The following is a 19032-nucleotide window of genomic DNA, read 5'->3' on the forward strand; positions in this document are numbered from 1 at the left end:
GGGAGGGAGCGGGGGGCCGGGGGAGGGATCCGGGGACCAGGGGAGGGATCGGGGGTCTGGGGGAGGGATCGGCTCCAGGGGGAGGGGTTGGGGTCGCCGGGAGGTGGGTTGAGGACACCGGGAGGTGGTTTTGGGGCTCCAGGGGTAGGGTTGCGGCTCTAGAGGGAGGTTTGGGGTCAGAGGTGGTTTTGGGACACCAGGAGGAGGGTTTGAGGGTCTGGGAGGAGGGTTGAGGACATCAGGAGGTGGTTTTGGGGCTCCAGAGGCAGGGTTGGGGCTCTGGAAGGAGGTTTGGGGACACCGGGAGGTGGTTTTGGGACGCTAGGAGGAGGGTATGAGGCTCCAGGAGGTGGGTTGAGGACACCAGGAGGTGGGTTGAGGACACCAGGAGGTGGTTTTGGGGCACCAGGAGGTGGTTTTGGGGCTCCAGGGACAGGGTTGGGGCTCTAGAGGGAGGTTTGGGGACACTGGGAGGTGGTTTTGGGATGCCGGGAGGAGGGCTTGAGGCTCCAGGAGGTGGGTTGAGGACACCGGGAGGTGGTTTTGGGGTTCCAGGGGCAGGGTTGGGGCTCTGGAAGGAGGTTTTGGGGGTGCCAAGAGGAGGATGGGGATACCAGGAGGTGGTTTTGGGGCACCCTGAGGAGAGTTTGAGGCTCCAGGAGGAGGGTTTGGGGCTTTAGGGGGTGGTTTGGAGTGGCAGGAGGTGGTTTTGGGGCACCGGGAGGAGGTTTTAGAGCACCAGGGGGAGGGTTTGGGGTGCTGGGATGTGGTTTTTGGGGTGTCAGGAGGAGGTTTTGGGACTCCAGGAGTAGGGTTGGGGATGCCAGGAAGTGGTTTTTGGGGTCTAGGGGGAGGATTTGGGGTAGTGAGAGGTTTTGTGGTGCTGAATTGAGGGTTTGAGGCTCAAGGAGGAGGTTTTGGGGCATTGTGATGAGAGTTCGGGGTGCCAGGAGGAGGGTTTGGGATGCCAGGAGCAGGTTTGGGGCACCAGTTGGGGTCCCAGCCCTGTGAGGACGCCTGAGGTGAGGGGCAGGCCTGGGTGGAAGGGGGCGAGATGGGGCCCGGGGCTGGAGCTGAGGAGGAGGAGGAGAGGGCTGAGGGGACCAGGAGATGGGGTGAGGCCATGATGTGAGTGGGATGAGTGCAGGAGCACAGGACAAAGGGGGCACGGAGGCTCTTCCTGCAAAGGGAACGTGAGTTTCCAGCCCCTTCAGTAGTAGACCATGGCAAGAAAATGGGTATGACAAACTCCAGAGTTTTATGTGTGAAGACAAATACAGCAAACCTCGAAATTTCCTCATTAAAAAATCAATCTTTTTCTGAGACGGGGGTTGAATTCTTTTCAGCTCTCTAAACTGTCAGCCCAGGCCCCCACGCAGCACGGGATTGCCTTAAAAAATTGTGAGGCTTTTAACCAGAGAAAAGAATTAATTACTTTGTATAATTGTACACTAGATTGTGCTGTGCAAAAATATCATGGAAACTCATTGCATATCTCAAATAACTTGGTCTTAAAGGGATAACATTCCTGCCATTGTGTTGTTTTAAAAGCACTTCGGTCAATTTTTCAAGGTTTTCTTGAAAGAGCCATGGGAGGTGTATGGAATAATAAACGGTATGGAAGGTTTTCTCTGTTGTGGGTGGGCGACTCAGACCGCTTCTGTTGGTGCTGGCCCATGGTTTACAAAGCAGGACACTTATTGGCAATGCCAGCAGGAGGCCAAAGGCTCGGTGTGGTTTATTGGGGTGAGGAGATGTCTGAGCAGCCATAGCCCCTGCTCCCTCCGTCCTGCTGTAGGACTGGCAGGGCAGAATCACCTCTGAATCCCACGTGGAGCAGCTGTCTTGGCCAAATGGGGGCTGCCCCTGGGTGCAGTGTCTGTGAGGTCAAATGCTGCCTCTTCACTCAACAGTTGTGAGATTTGGGCTTTGAAGTCATCACTCCAGCATGTGGGGTTGGATTGGGTATGGTGTGACCCTCCCTCTTCTCCAGTTTACTTTGCCAGGCTTTTGGCATCAAAGGTGGCAGTTCCTGGAGCAAATAAGACCACTGGTTATGATGGAGCAGAGGTAAGTGCACCCAGAGGATCGAGGGCTGCATGCCAGTGAGCTGGTTGGTATTTTGATGCTGCCAAACACAGCATTTGTAGTTGCAGGAGCTTCTTGTGAGCCTTGTACCCTCTTATGGAAAGGCAGGCATTGGGCATAGCTGCTGAAGCACTGGCTGTGGTTGTGCAGTCCCTGCAGCATGCCATAAATCGAGCTGATGATGACAGGGACAATCCAAACCCTCTGTACAATGCTTTTGTAGTTTCTGGGTCTCGGCGAGCAGAGGTGGTGTTGCTCTGTTGCTTGCAGCCCGTGAGAGGGCAGCACAGGACCACGGGTTGTTGGCTGAGGGTTTTAAGGTGGTGAAATTTGGCATCCTTAAGCCTGATGTGAGCAGCACAGAGCAGAGGAGCTAATCCTCTGAAACTTCTTGTGAAGCAAAGTGTGAATGTTCACTTAAACCTTGCTCCAGAACATTCTCATTCCAGAATAATGTGTGAAATCGACCAAGAAAAGTTGAAATCAAAAGAAAAGTTGATCACGACGGTTTTTCCTGCGGATGAAAGGTGTAATAAACGTCGACTCTTACTACATTTTTGCAGGAGACTGAAAATCGTCTATCTTCATACTGGGTAGGATCTGTATCTCTGTCATCATTCTGTAATATGGCCAGTACTTAATACTCCAGAATATTAGCTGTTTAGAAACCATTAGTGTGTACAAATCAGATTAAAAACATGTTTACAGCTTGATTTATTTGTTTTCTGATTTTTGAACCTCTAGGGCATCATCAGGTCATGTTTCCAAACTCTTTCCTACAACATTGCAAAATCTGGCAGAAAATCAAGACAGCTAGCAAGACCCACCACGGCTAAAACTAAGTTGAATAAAGACATTCAGTTGCCAACTAGCACTCTTTGTGCCTAGGTGTCACTTGCGATCCCTTCACACACTCATCCTCTTTGGAGTCCCTGCTGTGGCTGCCTTTCAGGTGTCAGCTTTCAGGATTTTTTTTTCAACATGGCAATTCATCCGCTGGTTAGCACTGAGCTCTGCTTCGCAGAGCCCAAAAAGCTGTTGCTTGTTCTCTGTTATTACCTTACAGCTACGCAAAGCCAGTAGTTTGGTCTTTGTCACTTGATGAAGTGAGTCCAGTGTCTTTAATAACTCCTTTCCATTTTTCTTTCCAGCTGAGTAATACAGAACTTGCTTTTTCCTGGGATAATCCATAGAGATGGATATTGGGCAATGAAAGTGCAAGAGGAAGCCAGGATCATGTGATCGTGTTGGACTGGGAGAAGGTAAGAATTTTATATTCTGTCCCATGTCTGAAGTGATTGCTGTTTATGTTCCTAACCTTGTGAAAGAGCAAAAACACTGCCAGAAGAATATTACCTGAAAAACTGTTTATTTCCCCTTAAAAACTTGAGAACTGGCAAAGAGGCAGCTGCTTATAATAGAAAGACACGGGGATTCCTCTGTGCTGTGTGTGGATGTCAGCTGCCAGTAGCTGAAACATCTGTATGCCTTGTCACCTCTGCTGGGACAGTAATGATTTCATGCTCTGAGGACTTGGTCCTGAAAATCGCTGAGCATATTCTGACTGACATTTACTGTGATCCACTGGAGGTGTGATCCTTGAGCCCCCCAAAAGACTGGGCGATGCTGGCAGTCTGCTTCTTAGCTGGATGCTCTAGGAGCTTAGCTTGCTGAAGGGCTGGATCCGATGAGCTTCAGAGCTCTGTTACCTCTCAAGAACTTTGACTGGAGTTAAGGGCCTCCTGGGAGGCACTGAGTGGTCTCAGCTTTTAAAATTAATGGGTTTGAGCATGAGAATCTGGCCTGGGAGATTTTAATTTGAATCTGCTATTTTTAGCTTAAGCCTGAAACTGACTCAAATAGTTTTTCTGCTTTTGGTACTGTACATTACTGTGTTAGAGCCTTCTCTGTCGGTCTCACAGGTGCCAAGTCCATCCTCAGTCCTCAACAACTGTAGCCAATGGACTGAGATCAGGGATGAATTTGGCCAGGGATAGTTGAAATAATAAAGCTGATAAAAAATAAAGATATATAAAGCAAAAGCTTGAGCTTGGAATGGCTTCTGAGATTCTGAATGTAATTTAAGTAATCCAGGAGAAAATATGCAGTGAAATCTGTTTTCCATTATTGCATGAGATGGCATGTCTTAAATTTTGATCAAGCACAGGGTTTTTTATATGATGAAGATAACAGCTTAAAGTGGTGTATAGGTCTGGGATTTTCTTGTCAATAAAATATTTACAAATTATTGTAGACTTGTCATTCTTATTTATTTATTGATGAAAGTTGTTGTTCCGATCTTGATCTCACAGCAAGTAAAAATAATTTATGACCGAGTTCTAGCTGCCAGTGGTATTCTTAAAGGAAGTGGTAGTCAAAGCTCATTACTGATCCGTGTTTGTCCGCAGCTTTTCTTAGCCAGACCCTGTTTGTTGTACATCAGCACTGTGCAGTGGCAGAGACCTGATGTTCTTCCAGAAACAGGTTTGCCCGTCTGTTCACAGTGTTTGGTGTGGCAGAGTGCATCCGAGTGAAAGTGGGAAGGCTCTTGGAGTACTTACGGTACAGTATTGCTGAGTATTCCTTGTATTTAAGGAAATGTGAAGAAGCTTAAGTGATAGCAGTACCAGCAAAATGTGAACATGGCACTATGGGTTTTGTAAGATTGCCCAACAAAGGGATGACTGAAGAGGACAGGGACACTCCATTCTTGTTCCTCTAGAGGAATGTCTGTCAAGCTGTGAAGTTACGGGTGTCTTCTGAGCTGAGTGGCTGTGAGCAACAACATACGGATTTCAGTCTGGAGAATACTTGTGCACATCAACAAGCAAGCAGGGCTAGAGGAATTTATTCCCAGGTCCGTCAGTCTTCCCTTCTACGAGCAGATGTGCTCCCCTTGCTAGTTTTGCATTCCTTTTCCCACATCATCGTTTGATCCCTGTCCCTTTGTAGTTTGTATCCACTTCATATCTTTGCTGAGGGATGTCCTTACTCATTCCTCCGAGGGAGTTTCTTTGGAGGCCTCATCTGTCCACACAGGGATCAAGTAATAGACCACTGAGCCTCACCAAGCCATAATTCAGCAGGGGCCATCTAGGACTGTGGGTGTCATTAACTAGGAATAGGGTCAGAAAATAAGGCTGGTTCTTATTTTTAACATTGGTACTACAGGGAATTCTCCTGCAGGGAATTTCTGAAGATGTCAGTAAGTCAAAGGAGCGTTCCGGATGTTCACAGTATTAATTTACTAGCTGGCAGGGCTCATTTGTTTACATCCTCCATAAGCATCTCATGGGGCAGACTTAATCCTGGTTTTGGATGTTTGATTGAGAACAACTCTGGGGGCATCTCCCAGGATGTTTGTGTTCCATATGCAGTCAGTTGTGGGATCTTTGCCACTGATGTTTTAAGGTAAAATAAACAAACAAGCTTCAGGGCCTTTTGCACCCTGTTGGTGATGCTGTGTAGTTCTAAAAGTGGCTAAGCCAAAGACTTGATATGAGCACTAATGATGTTGCTGAAAACACAAGAGCCAGCCTGTTTAAAATTGTTGCTGTCTGCTTTCAAAGCAACAGAACACCCTGCTGGGCCTTCAAATGTGGTGTCTGAATGGGCCCAGCACAGGGGGAGAACAGTGCATCAGCAGGCAGGGGAGGAAGGGGAGGAAAGGGAGGCTGAGCAGCATGGCCAGTGGGTATCACCCTGTAATGGGAGAGATGATGGGTGCCTGAGGGTGTCTGTCTTGGACATGGCATGGGTGGAAGGTGGCAGTGCCAGTTTACCAGTCTCCTGTGCACAGCTCTGTGTGTGTAGTGCAGTGCAGCACGTGTGGGAGAAGATCCACTCCCTGTTGTAGTTTCTAATTGAAGCGCTTCAAGCAGATGCCTAGTGTTAACGGGGCTAAATCAGGATTTGAATGTTGTTTCTCTCAATCCCTACCATAAAGTGCAGATAACAACACTTTCATGGGTTTCAGTCTAACCATGCTCCAAGCAGGGTGGGAGGTGTTCAGTTTAATCTTCACTGAGCATGTGTCTTTTGTGCTCTGTTACTGTAAGTTAAGATCTGGAACTTGGTGGACACATGGAGCAGAGGCAAAGCTGGGCATCGAGTGGAAGACCAGAATCGCAGAATCATGGAATATCCAGAGCTGGAGGGGACCCACAAGGATCATTGGGTCCTGTCTATGTCATATCTGGCTCGATTTGGTGCTCTTTGTTACCTGCAGTCTGAAAACAGTACTGAAAACAGCAGCAACTGGAGTTTGCTTGGACCTTGTGCCTAACCCCACAAAAGGCCGTTGATTAGAAAAGCAACATGTGTGTCGTTGTGGCATGTGAAGGACTCATGAGGATAATTTCTGGAGCAGTTACAAATCTTATCCTTGCTTGGATGCTGCTGGAGAACCAACAAAGAGGCTTCTCAGGGAACTGGCAGAGCTCACTTGTCTTTTGTGTCTCTCCAGGAGCTTGTGTAGGTGAATTGGCATTTACTGCTGGTACATTTCTTCCTAAAACTAAAAGATACATGAGGTTCTCCCGACAACTGTTCCAACAGCAAGGAAAACCAGCGTGGGTTTGTAAATAAAGGTGGGGAGTAGCTCAGTAGTGGCACAGGAGAGAAGGATGTGGAGGTTTCAGTGGACCACAAGCTGAATATGATTCAACAGTTGGTGCTTTGTGGAAACAACTCGTTTCATTCTGGCATGTCTTAGCAGGAAAGTCACGTGAGGCACAGGGGCAGTAATTAATCATGCCACTCCAGTGGGCAGCGGTGCTCCCACCTTGGAGCACGGTGTTTTAAGAAGGGAAGTACACACAGGAGACCAAAGGAGAACACGAAGAACAACCAGAGGTCTAAAACTCTAGACCTAGGGAGGAAGCTGAAGGAGCTGGGTTTATTTAATCCAGGAATCAAAGATGAAGGGTAGGGTTTGCTAAAGACAGTCTTCCAGTGAGTGAAAGGTAAGAGGGCTGACTCAGTTCTCCTCTAACTCTGCGGTGGGTAGGATAGGAAGGCTGCTTAACTTCCAACAAAGCACATTTCAGTGAGTTTTTTTGTAGAAGGTTTCTTCTTATTAGGCAGTAGGCTTCATATGGGAATTTGTGTGTGGTTTTTATAACCCCCCGAGTATGGCATACATATGCTTGATAATACATGGGGGGGTTGGAGCTTTCCTTTGGGGCTGGGAACAATTGCTCCTCCTGCGTGCTTGGAACACAGGCACGCTCAGTGACATTGAGAAGCAGCAAGCTTGAATGGGTGGGAAAGGTGTGCTGGCATGGTTCTGGTGCACAGAAACATTGATGCCATGTGCAAATCTCCCATCCACTCCTGTGGTATTTTAGGTTTACAGTATAGCAATGCAATTGTCTATCCAGAATAAACTAGAATAAACAAAAGCTGACCATTTCCATGAATGAGACAATCATGGGTACAATTACTAAAGAGACAGTCTCAAGGGAATTTTGTAAGAATTTACACCATATTTACACCTGAAACTTCAAAAATAAACCAGTTCTAATGAATGAGAAAGGGAAAGGGAGATGAGATGTTATTCATACCTCTTCCAGGATGGGATACCTGTGTTTTTGTATCCTGCAGGGTACATTAAATCTGCAAGGCTGCTCCGAGACTGTGTAAGTGTAGTGAACACTATAGATGCTGAAATTCCCTGGATTTGATAGAGCAGGATCCATTTTTGGAGCAGAACATTCTCTCCCTCTACCCAAAGAGGCTGCTTGAACTGATTCTCCCAGGGAGCAGAAAGCCTGTAGCCACTTAGATCTCCTCCTGGTTGCCAACAGTGCCATTTACCTAGAGCTTCTTTGTTAGTGATGGTTGAGTGCTGAAAGCTTCAGAAAAATCAGTCAAACATTTAGATTGCTTCTCTGATTAAAAAACAAAACAAAACAAAAAACACAACAGGATCAGGAAATTAGGTTGGAATTCTTGAAGAGTCTTCTAAGTTTAAAAAAAATAAAACCTTGTTATCTGAACTCTTTGACTTGGAGTGGCATGCTCTCAGAAGTAAACTTCATAGTCTGCTTATTTCTCTTCAAAAGGTTTTCATCAGGTCCTAGTACTGGGACAGAAATGGAATGAGAAGATTTCCTTGAGCTTGCTCTTGTTTTGGTGAGTGTTAACCTTAAAGGAAGGTAGAGGTCCTCTCTCTTTCCACTTAAAAGCTTAATATGGGAGGGTTTTCATAGGCTTGAGTTCTGCAGCCAGGGTTCAGCTCTTGTGTTTGTTTTCTTATTTTTAGTTTTTAATTTCAACCCAGGCAGTTTCTCCTACTTTAGTGTTCCTGGTATTGAAGATAACTTGAGATAGCTTAAAACCCTCTGTAGGAGTTTTCCAGGTACTCTTGGCTTTGATGAAAGAGAGCTGGTGCCCATATAAAAGCATCCAGGGAAAAATGATTCGTGTCCTTCTTCTGTGTGGTAGAGGGGCTAACAGTGCCACCGTTGCTGCATCTGGCACACGGTGAACAACTTCGATCTCATCACTTGCCTTTGAACCACTTGCAAGCCCTCAAGCTCCTTGGTCCTTCATTGAGTGCTGCTGCTTTCAGAGCTCACCCCTGCGAGCTCAGCACAAGCCTCTAGACCTAAGGAAATAAGGCCAAAAGGCTCATAAAGGTGTCTGGTTTAAAAGTTGCCATGACCTGTGATGAAGCCCTTCCTCTTGCCTCCAGGGCCTGGAAAGTTAACCGTGGACAACCCCAGCTTGTAGGGTGATGAGGATGTGCAGGTCACGTTGCTGGGCGGTGTGCTGCTAACGCTGGAGTCAGAATCCTTCCTAAAGAGCTGCAAATCTTGGCCAATCATTCCCAGTGCTTTGAGTATCACAGGTATTATTGAAATCTGGAGAAGTTTGAGCAGTGAGTAGATCTTTGATTTATCAACACATGGTTCCACGGGGGAGGCAGAGATGAAAGGCGGATGGATTCAGTCATTTCAACCACCCTATTGTTCTCCTGTTTACAGCGAGTTGCTGCTTCTTGGACAAGGTGGGAAGAGTCTGTGGGATTTAGTTCTTTAACAAAAGCATCCTTTCTCCACAATGTTAATTACTCATTTGTGCCAAATGGGGAATGAGAAACAGAGTTTAAGGATCTAATTAACATTTGCTTCTCCTTTCAACAGATCAGTCTTTACACTCATAAGCTCTGCGATAAAACTATTTTATTTTAGTTTCCAGTCATCTGAGAATCTTCCAGCCTCCACAGAATCTGAATTTTCAGGTTAGAAAACAACTCAAAAAGCAAAGCTAGAAATAATATCCTGCTTTTTTTTTTTTCAGAAAGGACAAATATTCATATACTTATTTTTTTTTTTTTTTTTTTTTTTTTTTTAGCCTGGCAGTGATTACTGTACAGGCTTGAAGAAGTCCCTGTTAACATTAAAGCTCCTTCACCACTCTTTTGTTCTGACAAACCTATAGTGGGCACAGTTTAAAAATATATGTATTTTATCCTCATTTGGCTTATTCCCATACAGTAATAGGTAACATAAGGCACCATTATAGCAATAGGACTGTGTCTAAGTAAGGCAGTGTTATCTTTACCAACACAGGCTGGCATAATTAAAGTAGTGTTGAAAATGCATAGGTTAGGGTTATTGCTTTGGATATATATCAAGGAATGTTACTTTTTTTTTTTTTTTTAATAAAAAAGCATTTCTTCTCAGAAATAAAGACTACAGGGTTTGATTCAAAGTTCTTAATTTCGGAAAGCATTCTGAGGTTTTCTAAAGGTGCCATATTTAGTCATAGAAATAACAAAATGAAAAATACATAAGAGTATTTATAGTAAGAATAATGAAGATTTATAGGGTAACGATAGTTGTAGTGCTCCTAGCCTAGGAACTCTATATGGAACAGAGTGATTGAATGTTTGGCTTCTAAAAAGAGGAAAAAAAAAAAAAGAAAAAAAAAAAAGAAAAAAAAAAGCACACAACAAAAAACAGATGAATAATGGAAAACAAATCCTTTCTCTGGTGAAAAGCCAAACCTGTGTTTTGAAAATTAAATGTTTTTTTGGGTTAAGCAGTGAAAAAATGGACTTGATCTTTGCAACAGCTTGGATTTATTATTGGAACCATTTGGCTGTGCCATAGAGGAGAGGAATTTTCTGGTAATTAGAGCAAGAAGCTGGGAGTCAGAAGCAGTAGGGTCTGTTTCTGGCTCGGGCACTAGCACGCTATGTAGCCTTGGGAAACATGCTGCCTCATTTGTACCTTGGCTTTCCCATCTATAAAATGGGGCTAAGGAAATAATTCAAGCTCACAAATTGCATGCACTAATTAAAGAACATTTCCACAGCACCTTCAGGTCTTTACTGCTACAGAATTGATTTGCACAAGCATGCACCTCAAACCCTTTTGAAAAATCCTGCCCCAGACATTTACACACCCGATTGCCCGGATTCCTAAACCCATGTGTGGGCATCTAATTGAAAATGGCCCGATTTCCAGAAGTTTGTCTGCTGATGAAGAGGAACGCGCTGGGGAATGTTTCCTCTGCAAACAGAGGGATCCCGGGACTGCCTCCCAGCAGGATCCTGCCACTCGCCTGGACCAATTTCACAGCCCCCCGGCTTCCCAGCCTTGACCCCCAGTCCCCGTGGGCTGTTCCGACAGAGGCAGGTGGGGAACCATCGGCTTGCTCAGCGCCTGCAGCTGGGTCTCCAGGGGGTGCGGAAAGGCTCCTCACCCTGCTGGCTTCCTGAGGAAAGCAGCAGTCAGGATTAATTTGAGTAATAGCTGCGCATCCTTGCAGGAGCTGCCACCGGTGTCCCCGAGGCCCCGTATCTGATTTGGCTCGGGGCTCCCAGCGGTTCGGTTTCTGAGCCACCAGCTGTCAGCCTTAGAGCTACTCGGCCACCCCTGCCTTCGGACGATGCCGTGGTGGGTGAGTAAAAGGAATGCCGTTCGCCTTGGACGCCATCCCTCCCCACGGCAGAGGAAATGTGCACTGACAAGGCAGGAAATTCTCGCGAACCACAAGGACCTGGAACTTGCCTGCCGGCTTCCTGTGGGCCTTACCCGACTTTCAGCCTGGGTGTTTAAAGATTATTAATAGCGCTAGTTGCGTTAACAGGTTTATGTTTTTCTCCTTCTGTCAACGAGGTTGTTTCTTCGTGTGCGACCTGCTGGCTGGTTTTGTTCCAAGCAGCCAGGGGAGGACCCAGGAACGTGGCGGTGTGGTGGCACAGCGATGCCTTCGAGCTGATGGGCAGCCAGGCGGGGATTTCGCCTCGTGGAAGGCTCTCGGTCATGAGCGGACAGGCTCTGAAGCCTCCTCTGCAAAACAAATAGCTCCAAACTGGGACAGGCTCAGGATTTTGTTTCACAAGTATTCCTTTTCAGCAGCGGTGCGCTTCTGGACGCAGCCACTTTCTCCTTGCTGTGGCTGCTCGTTCCTGTCCCTGCACTGTTCCCTTCTCTCATCCTCTTGTAACCTCTGCATGGCTGCGGGGTGGCCCAGCGAGGGAATTGACCTCAACTTAAACAGAAAAAAAGCACAAAATCCCCTTTTAAATTTTTTCTTTTTTTTTTTTTTTTCTTTATTTCAGCTCAGTTCCCTAATCCATATTGGAGCTGCAGAAACAAGTCTTAGAGACCGTGAGGGGTGGAAATATGGAAGCTGCTTAAGCAAAAACAGCAGCTTGTGCAACTAGAGGCGAAGCTGAAGCTCTCTTTTGCCCTGCCCTTGAGTCATGAGGACCTCAAAGTGAGTTTTGGCTGCAGCAGCGAGCAAGACATATGTGTGTGGTTGGGAGTTTGTGTCCAAGGAGACAGTCTGTGTCTTCAGTGTTTGGTCACTGGGTAGAAAGCTCTGCTATTTGTTGGGCATGAAAGCTCTGCCATGGTCAACAAGCTCACAGACTGGCTCTAAGTTTGCAGGAAAAAAGGGTTGTAAGGAGACTGCAAAGTGCCAGGTTCTCTACATTTCAGAAGGAATGTGAATTTTTAAACTAAGTCCTGCATGTTCAAGGATCAGTGCTTCACTTTTTATTCTTTAAGGCATATCTTTGTGCAACGTGGCAACGTGTGCTTTGTGCAACATGGCAAATAGGAGAAACTGGCCATCATTCTAGGCAGAGTATGGGACAAATCTGACCATGGTGCAACAGGCGACAATGTTTTGGTGGGTCAGGTTCTCCTGAACCTCCTAACGTCTCTGGGGGACACGCATTCAGACACAGGGAAGAGCAGACCTAGTTTTTAAGTGTGCTCAGTGCTTCCTGCAAATGTGATTTCATCTTCTGCTTTCTTCTTCAGCTGCTCGTGCTTGGTGCCTACCACAACAGATCTGCAGCTGGCGTACAGGCAGCTACTCTGCAGTGTTTGGAGGAAAGGTGAATTTTACCTAGTGAAGCAAAGGAAGGAGATTTGGGAACACTTGTGCAGCTGACAGCACACAGAACGAGGAGGGCAGGCTGTCCTCCACAATGTCTGCACTGCCATTCGCAAAGAGTTAAACAGGGCTTATGGGGTGACTGGATGGTGGGCTGGTTCTCTCCTGAGCAGACTTTTTCACATGAAGAAGTACAGAGATGAGTAAGAGTTCAGCTTTGTTTATTCCAGATTTATTTTGGAGTGTAAAATGTATTGTAAACAACTTTCTTCATAGAAAAGTATGTGCATGAAGCCTGTTCTGATTTATTTTTTCTGTTGTTCAGATTTAGCCCAAAGTGGTCCTAGTTTTCCCCAAATGTTACTGCTTTTAAAAATAAGCCCAACATGTAATTTCACTTACTGTATGCCTTGTGTTTGTCACGCAGAACAATAGCCCCAGCAGAACACTAGCTCCGAACGGCCACCCTGAATCTGAGCTAGCAGTGCTTCCAGTGCAGTCAGAGCAAGAACCCTTAACCCTGAGCAACACAAACAGATCTGGGATTCCTCCCTTGGTCTGGACCCCCCAATTCCCTTTACTGGGTGCCTGGGACACGAGCTTGCTTTGTTCATCCTTCCTGTCCATTGTGTGGGGTGTGAGGAAGGGGAGATCAGAGGCATTCTTTTCTTATGATCCGGCTGAATCTCTTTTTGTTGATTTCATAACGCATGGCAGAGCAACTGTAGCTCCCTCCTGGGACCAAGCTCAACCCATCAGGCTTCCTTTCTCCTGACATCTCTGCTGACCTTCATTTCACTCTTAACTGCTCTGTCAACTCGACAGCCCCAGCGTGTTCCCTGACCTTGCAGCATCACTGCAGAAGTCTCTGAGAGTGACTGGGCAGCCTGGTGGTGGTGGACTGGCAGCACTGAGGCCTGAAGCATGTGAGTGTTCCTTAGAGGTCAGATTTTGGATCCATCTGTTGCTCGTTTCGTCCCAATTAACTGCTGAGATCAGCTAAGGTCCCACCCAGTGTGATAAGGCTTAGAGCTGCAGAATACTCCTGGAATATACCTACATGTAGCCAGTCTGCTTGTGCAGAGTGATGGCAGGTCACTGCTCCCTGCTGGTGCCACGCTGGGGGTGCTTGTCCACCTCTCCTCCCTCAGTCACCTCCCCTGGTAGTTAGTTCTGCCTCAGCCTTCCCTCTGCAGCTAACTGTGTGACACAAAGAAGAGGTCTTCTCGACCTTCCTGAGCGTTTCTCTGTCCTTCCTTGCCCTCTGCTCTCATGTTGCATTCTCCTCTCCCCAGGAAGGCAGCTCCCAGCCAGCCTTGCTTTGTCTCCGTTTGAAAAGGGTCATGCAGAGCCCCGGCAGTGCCAGGGGATCTCTCCAGTGCTGTTATTCCCATCACAGAAGTGGATCAAGGTTATTTGTGTTTCTTTTTCACCTTATTTCTCCTGGAATGTGTCTTACAAAAGTTCCTTGTTTTGCAGAATAGACACCATCCACCTCTTCAACCACTCTCTTGGCCATCTCTTCTATTTCCATAATGTGGGCCCTCCTGTCCTGAAACCCTCCTTAGCAATGGTCAGGATGCCTAAAAAGACCTGGACTTGTGATTTCTGTTGTCAAATGTCATGGAAAGAGAGGGTGTGACAGGTAGCTCTTGGCGTGGCCCCTCCAGGAGTGCAGATCCAGCTAGCAACAAAGTGAGGACGGAACTTTAATTTCCAGGAATGGCTTTGGTAAGAAAGAGGAAAACTTATTGTGTTTAATTTTTTGGTTTTGTCTAAAGATTGCAAAGCATTTTATTGGATAACACTTGACTATTTTGCATATATGGGAAAATGGGGCGCAAACGAAACTAGGGCCAGGTGATGGCTGTTTTAGGGGGGGTAGCCTATGGAGCAAGCCAGAGTCTACCACTTCTTCTGTGCCAGGTCTATGAATCCTATTTGCTTGTGTGAAAGCTGTGAATCACGCTGAAGCTTTCGCACTCCACAAGTCTAATCAGAGCTGTCCCGAGGCTAAGGGCTGAGTGCATCAGAGAGTGTTGGAGCTGAGTAAAAACATTAAAGAGGAAGAGAGGTGGGTGGCTGCTTCTCTTGTGTGTTTTTCTCTAGCCAGACTTAGACTTGTGTGATCTCCTTGATTCCTGTGGGTGAGTCTTGTCTTACACTGCTGTACGTGAAAGGAGGCCTGGATCCCCTACTGGGACTGCTGAACAGTCCCCAGGGCTGGCAGTCCTGCACACTTTCAGGCCTCCTGCCTATAATTGCCTCTCAGGGATAATATTACCCACACTGTGTGGTACAGAAGATCTTGTGAATGTGTTGCAGTGCCTGCACCGAACACCCACCTCCTGTACAGTGCAGATCCTAACCCTGGGGCTTCTCTGGAATCCCACAACATCTTCGCCCTCTTTGGTCCATGTAGAAGTTCAGGAGCAAGTGAACTCTGAGCACATCACCTTGGCTCTGTCTGAAACCAATAGCTGGGACCTGTGGGACAAACTGGACAGCAGGAGCTCAGTCTTTTCCTGTTCTGTTGGCTGTGTGGAAAGGAAACCTTTATCCTGCCACGGCAGGCTTTGCATGGCTGGTGAGATGCGTGTGGACCGGGAAATCGCATTCCTCTAACGCATCGAGGACGGGTGGTTGGTGCCAGAAGCAGGATGCTGGGTTTATCAGGCCACTGGGCTGACTCTGGACAACAATCCCTGTGTTCCCCAGCCTGACCGATCAGTGAAATCTTTTGTCTGATCTCAGCACTGCTTTTAGCAGCTGGCTACGGGGAGAAGGGAGGAACAACCTCCTGCAGAGCCGGGCCCTACAAAGCAGCCTGTGTGGGATGAAGGGTCCCCTGCTCGAAGGGGGGTGCGTGTGTGTGTGTGTGTGCACGCGTGCAGCGGGGGGAGCACTTCTGGCAAGCACTGAGCTTGTCCAAATAAACAAAGGCTAAAAACAGCCCGGCCTCGGCCTCTTGAGAAACCCTGCAGCAGATGTTGCCAGTGACTGTAGGTCCTTGTTGGGAATCCCATGGATAATCATTGACAGCAGGGAAACACATGGCAGCGTACGGCAAGGCAGAGAGGGCCCTCTTTGTTCACTGAAATCACTGGAATATCTGTCTTGTCAGGGCTGGTGAAAAGGCAGTGCCTGGTTCAGGCTCTGAGCGGGGAGCGAGTGGAGCTGCCTTCGCTCTTGGCTCGCTCGGACGCTTGCTGTGTGGCCCCGAGCAAGTTGCCTCCTTCCTCTCTGGTTCCTCCTGTTGCACTCTGAGGTCAGTGATAGAAAGCTGCTTCCCCGGGGGGGTTGTGGCCAAGCTTTTAAACTTTGCAAGGTGCTTTGTGGCTGGAAAGCACCGTGTGCACAATTGGTAAATGTTCAATACTGGCGTACCATTCACACGCGGTTCAAAAGAGGAGCAAGGCTGAGAAGTCCGGCTGAAAGGCCAGCTGGTTACAAGGCTGCTTGTTTTGCCACCAGTGAAAATGAGAAATGAAGCAAGGAGAAAAAGAGGCCGGCTGGGTACCATGAGAGATCAGACTGGAACACGCTTGGACTCTCTTCCATGAAATGCTTTTCCCCCTTTTTGCTGCACTGTGAGTTTGTTTTTTTGGCTCTGCTACTCGGTGATTTGTGTTCCCCCCTGGGTCTGTGTGCAGTACCCACATCAGTCCCGTCACACCTGAACACCACCTAGCAGCCTGGTCGGTGACAAGGTCTTCTAACCGTTGTCTGAAATGATGTTTTATGGGTCGGGGACATCCCCAGGGACACAGCAAAGCCTTTTGTGTGAGAGAGGAGAGAGAAAGCAGATGTGAATCGGTGTGTTAGTGGAAATTTCTTACAGGGGGCGTCCACAAAGAAGGAACATGGACAGGTGCTGCTATAAAAATACACAGCTGCACATCTGGGCCTCAGAAACACAACAAGCTGGCACCAGCACCTTTCTCAAAACAGGCTTTTCTCTTCTGCTTCATTTTTTATTCCTTCTTGATGCTTTTCCAGCCTCCCTCACAGGAGCTTATAATCTGTCTACTTTATCATTTATCATGCCTTCTAGGCTCAGACTCGCCGCAACTCACACCCTCTGAATGAAGCAGCAGCAGATTGTTCCCATCTGATCCCATTCCTCCTAATGCTGAGAAGTTATAATCAAGATAAAAAGTCACATAAATGGTAAACATGCCAAGAAGCACCGAAAGGAGAGTGTATGGAGCTAAGGGGAAAAGACAGGACTGTTTCATGTGATTGGCAGTCAAGCTAGGAGTATGTGGTGGGAATTACCTCCTGACAATGACTGTGCCAGTTTCACCATGGCATGGTGTTGTCTTTTGAGGTCTTCTGATTTGTACCAGCACATGTGAAAGGATGCTTGGAGTCTGCCTGCTCAGTGTGAAAGTCAGTGGTTGAGTGATTCTTCACAAGCTGCTTGTCTAGCATCAACAGAGCGATACATCACAAGTCTGAGAATACCCCAAATCAGTGGCTGCTAGTGAGAATGTAGGGTTTGGATCAAGTCTTGTCTTCACTGCTGCTTACCATGTCACCCTGGAAATAGTTGTTTCTCTCTTGTCTGTGAAAAGGGAGGCACTTACTGCTTTTGGACAGTGCATTGAGAGCTTGGATATGGCCGTTTCATGTTTTTTGGAAAGCCTGGCAGCCCCCTTTAGCTGGGTAGTGCTGGTCATAGAAATCCATCGGCCAGAGACGTGGGGTTAGTGCAGTGGGAGCTAGGCGCCTTGGGAGTGGAAGGTCAAATAGGTGCTACTTTTCTAAATATCTGAACCTTGAAGTTGACAAGGGAACTGTAGGAAAGTGACTGATTCTGCAGAAAATCCTTTTTTTCTCTGACTTCTCACACAAGTTTTTATTGATCAGATCTGAATGACTTCGGTAGTGCAAAGAGGCTCCCGCAGTTCTTAGGCATTTTAGAAAGCCTCAACGGTGCCTGCTTGTAAACTCTATTCATACAGAAGTGCATCAGCACACAGCCCTTTCTGGTTCTCTCACAACACAAACTTTCTTCTCATAAAGGAGGAATAGGAACTGATTATCTCCTTACCTGCTGTGGTCACGTTACACCACAGATCTGTCGATTCAAGCAAGTTATTCTTTATTTACGTTAACCCAAACCACAACTGGCCTACAAAACCTAGAATATGTTTTTTTTCTGCTAGATCTCCTGTTGTCCTGGTTGTCCCAGTGACTGGTTAGAAGCTTTTCTGGTGGGGTGCTGGGGAGGAGAGTTATCACTCCAGAGCAACCCGCGTTTTGAAATATCTTGGCTCTGGTTTGCCTCGGAAGGTTATAAATACTGTTCCCAGGACAAACATTCTCCATGTCTGAGAGCTAATGAGCCAAACAGCTGCTCTGAGGCTATCCACCTCTGACACCAGTAAACACTAAGCCATGTGAAAAAGATTTTAACATGCCCAGACGCTCCGGTATAGGAGGTTGTGTGTGTGTCTAGAACGCAGCTTTCTTGCCACATCCATTTTGCACCTTCAAAGGAAAAGCCCTTTACTGACCATCCTCGACACCTGTAACCATCAGAACAAAACCAGTACAGACCATAATCTCTTGGACACCGGTGCAAATCCAGCTGTTTTCAATAAAGTGCACTGTGTTTACGGAAGGAAGAGAGCATAAAGTGTCACAAACATCTCTCTTAGGAAAGTATGCGCTTTTTGTAAGGGGCCGTCTGAAATGTGCCCCATGCAGATGGTATTCACCGATATCCTCTGGCTGTCTGAGCAGCTTCAGGTCCAAAGCACCAGTAAATCCACTTTAACTGGCTGACTAAACTGGGTTTATGGCTGCTTTGCACCAGCAGAACAATGAAAGGTGTCCTGGCTCATGCTGACGCATCTGAGCTAAAGCATAAAAGAATTTGTAAACAGGATCTGGGAAGCGTTTGAAGAATCAAATAACCTTGTCTGTAAATTTATATCAACACAACACAACCGTCCAGGATTCGCTTCAGAAGTGGCATAAACAGGAGCCTTAACCATATGTCAAACCCAAATTGGTCAGAAAAAATGTGCAGGTGATGTTAAAGTCTGTCTTGAAGTCCTGAGGAGCTGGATGAGTGTGCAAGTGTGAACATTTTGTGTAGACATTTCTGCTTCTCAGCCATGCAGGATCACCAGGATCACCAGGCCTTAATTCCAAGACTTTTTCCCATTAGATGCTTTCCATCTCCCAGCTTCCAACCAGTGGTAAACCTGGCCCACTGAAAATAAGCTAAATGCAGTTGCAACTCCAGGAGAGCAAGAGCTTTGTTATCGGGTGGATCTCAAAACTGCATCTGATTCTGGTTTCAGCAGTAGCTGCATAAGCCCAGAAAAAGCTCCTTTGACTCTGCCTGAGCTCCTGGCACCAGCGGGAGCAGCAACAGTTGTATTCAGGGGCACCCATTCCTGATCCAGGGCTGTGGGAACCATTCTTTCTGCCTCATGCCTGAGTCATGTTGACTTAAACCCAGATGACTTTTCAGTTCAGGCGGTGTCAAGGCAAAGTTGTGAACGGGACCTTTTCATTCATGTTCCCAGTAAGCATGTATCTTCTTAAAATGAAAAAAAAAATAAA

At 46.9% G+C, this 19032-nt stretch overlaps 1 protein-coding gene across 1 annotated transcript; it reads left to right on the forward strand.

Annotated features, from left to right (window-relative positions):
• Positions 1-1047: 1047 nt before the first annotated feature.
• Positions 1048-18657, forward strand: LOC311423461 (uncharacterized protein). Its single transcript, XM_084497467.1, has 15 exons — positions 1048-1238; positions 1994-2070; positions 2652-2681; positions 2833-3040; positions 3240-3350; positions 4497-4650; positions 6147-6561; positions 8154-8223; positions 8786-8941; positions 10414-10736; positions 10870-11001; positions 11666-11823; positions 12375-12653; positions 13168-13376; positions 13930-18657. Exons 1-4 carry the CDS (start codon positions 1235-1237, stop codon positions 2974-2976), a joined length of 255 nt encoding a protein of 84 aa, XP_084353593.1. The 5' UTR covers positions 1048-1234; the 3' UTR covers positions 2977-3040; positions 3240-3350; positions 4497-4650; positions 6147-6561; positions 8154-8223; positions 8786-8941; positions 10414-10736; positions 10870-11001; positions 11666-11823; positions 12375-12653; positions 13168-13376; positions 13930-18657.
• The last annotated feature ends 375 nt before the right edge of the window (positions 18658-19032 follow it).

Source organism: Aythya ferina (assembly GCF_964211825.1).
Source record: "Aythya ferina genome assembly, chromosome: 24".
Taxonomy (NCBI): Eukaryota; Metazoa; Chordata; class Aves; order Anseriformes; family Anatidae; genus Aythya; species Aythya ferina.

Excerpts from the sequence above, each read along its gene's own strand:
- LOC311423461 (XM_084497467.1), top strand. Across the intron at positions 2,071-2,651 it reads CTGGTTATGATGGAGCAGAG|GAGACTGAAAATCGTCTATC; the intron begins GTAAGTGCACCC and ends ACATTTTTGCAG. Across the intron at positions 2,682-2,832 it reads ATCGTCTATCTTCATACTGG|GGCATCATCAGGTCATGTTT; the intron begins GTAGGATCTGTA and ends TTGAACCTCTAG.